This window comes from Frankliniella occidentalis, unplaced genomic scaffold (assembly GCF_000697945.3).
Source record: "Frankliniella occidentalis isolate FOCC.00 unplaced genomic scaffold, Focc_3.1 Scaffold3, whole genome shotgun sequence".
Classification (NCBI taxonomy): domain Eukaryota; kingdom Metazoa; phylum Arthropoda; class Insecta; order Thysanoptera; family Thripidae; genus Frankliniella; species Frankliniella occidentalis.
Window position 1 is genome coordinate 3,239,412 of NW_026267133.1, and position 7,621 is coordinate 3,247,032.

The window sequence follows — 7,621 nt, forward strand, 5'->3', positions numbered from 1 at the left end:
GATTACTTAATGGTAAGTTGTCCTTCTCCAAAGAACCATAAGCAAGCTCGATCAACTATGTAGGACAAAGCAAAATCAGCACAAAGTACTTGAACCAGAATGATTCGGAACTGCAACAAGAAAAACATATCATGTAAAAGTAGGGACATAGACCACTTCAAAAATATTGCACAATATGCAATTCAATTTTACCTCTAATGGGAAGTCAACTATTTCAAACTGTTGAGCTACTTCTGGGAATACACCTAATGCCAAAGCAAATATAAATGCAGTGGAGCCCAATACACTGAACATGAGAGGGCGATTCTCTTTCAAGCTCTCCATAAATGGATGTCCCTAAAAGAAACAAATCCCAATGAAAGAGTTATGTTAACATAAAAGACAGTAGAACTTCATTTAGTCATATAATTATATATCATGCGTGCATGAATCAAGCAAAAAGTGAAAGCATTTCCTAAAAAACAATCAGGATTAAAGTAAAATATATAAAAACGCAAAAAAAAAAAAAAAAAAAAAAGAACATCACAAAAACTACACTTTTTAATATGCAATAGAAATACACCAATTAAGATACAGCATTTTACTTACCCTATAGTTTATGGCAAATGTGGCAACTTGCAGGGCCATAGATATTATGTAAACAGTGCTGTTAAGAATGCCGGGAACAAATTCTTGAGGAGCATCATCATCAAGATCCATATTTAAAGTTATTTTTCCATCCCTTTAAAAATGCATGACATTGGTAAGAAAAGAACCAGTGAAAGTTGCCGGTAACTGACAAAAAGTGTGGCGAAAAATACCTTGGAGGAGAACGAAGAGTTGCCTCCTGAACTAAATAAATGAGACACACAAAGTGGACAGCAAATTGGCCAAGGACTGTCAACACAGTGTAAAAGTTAAAAATATTTGAGAGAGGTCTTTCTTTTGAAAGCACCTTAAGAGGCTGTCGAGAAAAACATTTAACTTGTGATTAAGCAGTTGATTGATAAAGATATCAGAAAAAAGTCACTAATCAGACCTTGGATCTTGAAATGAAGAGGAAACATGTGGCAAGCAAAAGACCTTGAAGTGTTGCCTGCATGTCACTGAGCTTGATGCCATCAACATACAGTACGGACTGGCTGTATGCAAGGATTAGAGCGTTTAAGGCAAGAATCTTAAACATTTGCAGAGTTGTAACAAGTGTGCAGCGCCCCTGCTTAATAATGTGACAAACTGGAACAAAGATAAAGTAGACAGCGCATTCAAAAAAATGTATACGGGAAAATCATCCATTAACATTACTATACACATACTGCATAGAATGGAAGAAAGTTTGCTAGTGAATGGTGCAGCAATACTAGCATCACCAAGTTTTACTATCTGTGGTTGGTCCATTTCTTCTACTTCCTTCAATAACTTTTGTATTTGTTCTTGAGCTTTATTAAGTGCAGCCTGTTTTTTTTGGTTTTTTTAAACAAGAGAAGATAATAGCAATAACTTTAAGTATCAAACTTGATGGGTCATTTAATTTACCAAATAATTAGACAGAAGAAGTTTTTGAATTACCTGACGAGGGTCTGTCATCTGACGGGGCCCCGGTCTTTGAGGTCCAGCTCTTTCAAGAGGTCCATGACTTCTCTCATGAGACGAGTGGTCAATACCTTCAATTTCTCTTCTTTTCTTTTCCTTATCTTTTCTGCTTGGCAGTCGTTCTGGAGCATTAGTGAGGATTGCAACACCTAGATGGCATGTGTAAAGATTAGAAACCTCTCTCAAACCTTGATGGAACAAAAGATTTTTTGATTATATTTATTACCAATATGGGCATGTTTTAAAGCTCCTACATCATTGGTTCCATCACCACACATAAGAGCGCAAAAGCCTAGTGACTTGAGACCTACAATAACCATTTCTTTTTGTTTAGGGGCAACACGTGCAAAGACTTGAATATGTGGTAAAATAGAATACCAAAACTTTTCATGATTTTCAAAAAGGTATGAAAGCCCCTGTAAAGTATAATAAATGTATTGATAAAAATAAATACTTTTACCAAAAGATAACATATGAACTGTGAGGCTAAAAGATCACCAACCTCTCCTGTCACACATAGGTCATAAGACTTAACAAATTTTCCATCTTGTAAGCTCTTTGCCAATGAAACACTTTTGGTCTGGTCAATGCTCTCCCAAATCCACTCGTTGGAAGCTGATAAGGTCAGAATAAGAGTTTCTCCTATGGATGCAAACTTCAGTTCTTTGGCAACATGACAAGCAGTTAATGGATTATCACCAGTTATCATAACAACCTGGAAGTGTAATAGAAAATATATGTGTAGAAACCAGTTGATTTGAAGCTTGCTTTCAAATTGAAAAATTAAATTAGCATACTTTATGTGAAGCATTTTGAATCTCCTGGATGACCCTTTTAGAATCGGTCTTTAGGGGGCATGATATAATGACAAATCCAGCGAAATTTAATTCTCTTTCTAGCTCTTCTCGTTTTAAATCGCGTGCCTGACCCTGGGTTAGGCGACCAAGCTCTTTCCAAGCTAAAGCAAGAACACGAGCACCACGTCTTGATAGTTCCAAATAGACTTTGTTGTAATCTTCAGGAACAGAGGCAAGCTAAAAAGAAAATTGAGAAATTACTTCATAAAACAGCATTTCACAAGGAGACGCTTCTTGATAATAAGATGATAGTAGCTTACCATATCTCTGATTGTTTCTGGAGCTCCTTTAACAGTTGTTATGTAAGTTGTGTCAGTGCTACCAGGAAGAGTGTACCCAGCAACAACTGACATACGTTTTAAAGCAGATGAAAAGTGGTGTCTATGGAATATTTTGATCCCTGGAGACTTTCCTTTTTTTGGAATAACTGCATCACCTGAAAAATAAGAAAATTATATAGACTTAAGGATATGACCTATGTTCATGTCCAACAACTTAGTCAAATAAAGGTGACTGAATTGTATTAAGTGCAAAACCATTCTTAAGAGAAAGTGTACCTTTAGTAAGATTCCAGTCCACTGCTGTCAGAGTGGCTTTCTCAAGAGGATCTCCCACCAAACCATCATCGAGCTGTGCAAGTGCATGGCATGTTGCTAGAACCTGTATTGTTTCCAAGGGAGCATCTGATATTGCAACCACGCCAGAACGTCCTCTGCAGGACAGATAAACAAAAAGTGTGTGAATATGGACAATGCATTTTTCAAAAAGGACAATTTAAAGTACAAAAGGTCTTTTAAAAATGAAAACATACTTGAGACCAGCTATTCCTTCAACAACTAGATTATCACTAGTTAAAGTTCCAGTCTTGTCAAAACAACAAATTTCAACTTTTCCCGCAAATGGTATACGAAAAGGCTCAGTACAGTAAACAGCTAAAAGAAAAGAAGACAGTTAAAACTGATTCAAAGCCAAATCATTAAAAGTATTCAATGTAAAGTTTTCTTAAAATTTACCTAGCTTTGAAAGTGAAAGAATTGAAGCATTAACAGCAAGGGACAATTCAATTGGCAACTCTGGAGGCACAACTGAAGTTAAGATTAGAGCACACTCCAAAAACAGTTTATAACGGTTGCGCTTGGGGTCTTCAGAACCTGTAGAAAAGAGTAAAATTTAAAATGTGCGTCTAGTAGTTTTTGGTTTTTAGCAGTAGGGATTCAGAAAATTACCTTTCACCCAAACGTAACCAGCAGCAGCTAGTGCAAATACCAGCAAGAACATGATGAATCCAAATGTTTCCAAATTGTTAGCTGTGACACGTTTGACACCAAATAAGATTGTGCGGAGAAGTTTTCCCTGAGAAGTGTTAAATCCTGTTCTAAGAACATATGCCACACAGCCATTATCTTGAGCTAGAATATTAAAATAAGTTATAAGTGGGTATTCAAATATGGGAAATGACAGAAACTGTGAAAGTCAATTTACTATGAAGACTATGGTGACAACTAGGTAATTCAATTTACCTTTGAGGCCAGCAGATGTTTTACTGGGTGGTGTATGCTGAACCACCTTGGTACCACCAAAAAGAACGTGCAATTTGCCATCTGCCTCAAGGTCTAAGGGCTGACTCAAATCCATAATATTTTCTATTGGCTCTTTCATCTGAGGTACACTTTCTCCAGTCAACATGCTCTCATCTACAATACACGGACCTCTCAAAAGCAGCATATCACAAGGCACAAAATTGTCATTCTGAGATCTTGCAATGGACACTATATCCCCGGGAACAAGTTGATCACTCAAAATTTGTCTCCATCGACGGTTGCGGTAAACCTGAATAGAGTAGAATCATCGTTAAATCCAAATTTGGCTTTAATCATTTCTGGAAAAGACTCAGATTAAGATTGAAAAATAGGATGGATACAAAATGCCAACCTGAATAGAATATGGTTTGTTACCCATCTTGCGAATTTCTGCCATATTTCGCATTTGTTGCTGAACAAGTGTGCATTCAAACAATACAAGCATGATAAGGGTAAAGATTGAATAGTACCAATACTTATCAAGGCACCACAATGCCACACAAAATACTTGAAAAACAAAAAATGGAGCAGTTGCACGTTCTTTAAAGAGTTCTGAGAACTCAGGCACTACCATATCTAGGCTGCAAAAAATAATAATGAATTCTTGTGCAAGTACAACTTTGTTCATACTTAAATAAAGATCAAATTTAAGGCATACTCACTGATTTCTTCCATAAAAGCTTTCTGCCTTCTGAATATCAGATTCTTCCTGATAACCTTTCCATTCCATATATGTTGAAAAGCTAAGGTCCACTGGGAACCGTAAACCTTGGAAGCATTTTCTTTCATGGTCCCACACATACTTTGTCTTTTGAAAGACAAACCATAAACTATCATTTTTGTCATCATCCTTCAAATAAATAAATGTTGTCGGTATTAATTTGAACTAAACTCATACAACATATAAAAATAATCAGTCCTTTGAGAGTATAAGGATAGGATCTCACTTTGAAATGATGAACTTTTATGAGTTCTGAAGATCCATTGTTGTCTGTCGGCACTACTTTTGCAACTTCAGCTTGTAGTGCGTCTTTCACCTAGAACAAGCACAGTTAATTAGTTGTGTCACTGAAATATTTTGACTGAAAGTAGCTTCATTCCAACTAGAATCCAAGTATTGATCAGCAGTTAGACTCATAAAATTGTATAAAATTATTTCAGTTGTTTCAGTTGATAAATATGATGTAGTATATATATTTCCTTGTAGGGAACAGGTGAATTAGGGACAGAACTCAATCCCGCACAATACACCGCTCAAACATTAGTTCCCCACTGAGTCTCTGCACTAATTGACTGGACTTGAATGAAAACTTGTTTGATAGAGGTAATGTATGAGCAGTGGCTGCATTCTACCCAGAACAGAACACAGCTGAGTACGCTTCGACTGTCAATGAGCTGGTGATTGGGGAGAGGGGGGGACGATGGGGGAGGTTATAGACGTCAGCCCGGCTCGCAGAACTCACCGATCCGCAAGTCAGGAAACACCGCACGTGCACGGACCAGTGGCAGCAAAGGCATATCAAGACCTGGAGGACTCCCAGTCCAGCCAAACCGGTGAACCCCGCCTCGACGTGATCGTCGATTCCGTACACAAACAGCCAGCCGTACAGCCACGCAGGGTACAAGACCAGGAACGGGAACACGTAGCCGTGCAGCAGCAGCGGCCGGGGCGCGTGCAGGGTTACTGACTGCACCAGCTCGTCCACGGCGTTTATCTGCTTGGCCGAACGTTTGCTTGGCGACGGAGGAACGTTTTCATCTCCGCTGCCAGATTTTGCCATGTTTCTGCTGCTGCTGCTGCTGCTGCTCCACAACACAAGTCAGCAGCAGTAGACTCTACGCCTACGTCACTGCACCCTCACGGAACGGCAACACACCGGCGTCGCCAAGGAGCTCGGCCTCACCGAGAATCGGACGTCGGCACAATGGAACTGTGCACCACACTTTTCAAACAGTTTCAACAAGTTATTTGTAGGGTTTGCGAAAGTTGCAAACTTTTCCGTACCAGTACGCACGAAAGGTGTGGAACTACAAAATTCAACGGGTTAATGTTCCCGATAGTGGTCTAGCAGACGGCATGTCACTTCAACTGTTTTGTGTCTGACCCCGCCATTGTTTTGGTTTAGTTGCATTTGACGCGCATTTGACAGTTTTTTTTATTTTATTGGGGGGTGTCGAAATTTCACTGCGTGTGTTTCGTTCTGTGTATTTAATTTGATATGTGAATTTTTCTCATAAAATTTAAAGTATAACATGGACATCTTACTTATGGCAGGTAAGAACGCCATTTATTAATATTTTTTTAGTGCTTACTTTACATCACAGTTTGTTGTAGAACTATAAACTATGCTACCACAATTAATGTTAACTTGACCATATACTATCCTTTAAAACACAATAATGAAGAACACATTTTAACGTGGAGGTAGCTCAAATAGTTTGAGATTGCACCTTGGCATTTACGTAATTTACAACATTTCTTATCATGATTTCTTATTACCAATTGGCAAACTACATAGATCAAGGCTTGATAGGTATCTTAATCATGTTCTCAGGAGCATTCTCTGCATATTTCCTTGGGTATGGACCTCTGCCATAAGTCACAACATGCTGCTCATCAAATGCAGTCACATCATCCTCTTCCTCCTTGTCGTACACCCAGAATGACGAGTTAAATCTCGCTCTTGCCTTTTGCTTTTCATCTACCACACTACTGTGCTCATATATGCACTGAAAGGAGGAGAAAAGTTTCAGTATTAGCAACAGTTAATGTCAAATAGCAGCAAAATAGAATGAAATATACTTGACAGCTCAAAACGTACATGTCTACAGCTTTTTCCACAACATTTTCCCTTGAGATAATGTCGAAGGCGTGTCAAAACTTTTTCGTTTAACCATGGGTCGTCATAAGTAAAGTGACCTTTAGCAACAGCCTCAGCATGGAGGACGTGTATTCGCCTCTCCTCAGTGGTCAGGTTTTCAATACATAGCATTTTTCGGTATTGATCTTCTAGTTCCCTAAACTTTTTCTTCTTTTCTTCAAAATCAGGCTGGTTTGCTTTTTTAGATTCCGTTGAATAATTTTCAAGACGACCAATATGTTCTTTGGATACATTAAAATTGAGCAGACAGCTTCTTTTAAGTGCTTTCAGGTTATGACAGCAAAGAGGGACTGATCGAATAGGGAAACACAATCCAGCCATCGGAATTTTTAGAAGCCTCCCGGTCACGAGAAATAGCACTGATAGTACACAGTTACTCTTTAGCCACTGACAACATCTTAGGAGCTCCTATTTCAAGTTTTCAGATTTTAACTCCCGTTTTCTCGTACGTCGTCTGAAGGCAGACAAAAACAAAAACAACACACAACAGAAACAAACGAAAATCGTTGAATCAGCAGAGCAGACAGTGTTGCCACAACGGGATGCTGTACCTCTGTGGCGCGATGATTTAAAACGTGCGCGTTTAATGCAACAATTTCTACCTGTATTGTGTCTGTGTGGTGAGGGGAAAGAGGTTGGGGGAGGGGGGATGGGTAATTAGGTGCCTTAGAATTTTAAAGCTTGGAATAAAGACAACTTGCATTTTCTCTCATTCTTTAAAAAGTTACAT

The 7,621-nt window shown here is 38.6% G+C and overlaps 2 protein-coding genes across 2 annotated transcripts; both read right to left on the bottom strand.

Moving 5' to 3' along the window:
- On the bottom strand, positions 1-5,870 carry LOC113204627 (endoplasmic reticulum transmembrane helix translocase; the record flags this gene model as incomplete). Its single annotated transcript, XM_026419858.2, is given in 20 exon segments — positions 1-110; positions 193-336; positions 589-721; positions 801-943; positions 1,019-1,215; positions 1,296-1,434; positions 1,549-1,721; positions 1,799-1,988; positions 2,075-2,287; positions 2,370-2,606; positions 2,690-2,865; positions 2,987-3,141; positions 3,241-3,361; positions 3,443-3,580; positions 3,656-3,838; positions 3,950-4,259; positions 4,362-4,590; positions 4,672-4,859; positions 4,957-5,046; positions 5,473-5,870. Coding segments are annotated over 20 exon segments (3,585 nt in total). The 5' UTR covers positions 5,791-5,870.
- A 401-nt stretch (positions 5,871-6,271) lies between these two features.
- On the bottom strand, positions 6,272-7,389 carry LOC113204632 (uncharacterized). The gene is made up of 2 exons (XM_026419868.2): positions 6,832-7,389; positions 6,272-6,739 (listed from the first exon to the last, which is right to left on the bottom strand). The coding sequence occupies exons 1-2, from the start codon at positions 7,210-7,212 to the stop codon at positions 6,530-6,532; spliced, it is 591 nt and encodes a 196-aa protein (XP_026275653.1). The 5' UTR covers positions 7,213-7,389; the 3' UTR covers positions 6,272-6,529.
- Positions 7,390-7,621: the final 232 nt, after the last annotated feature.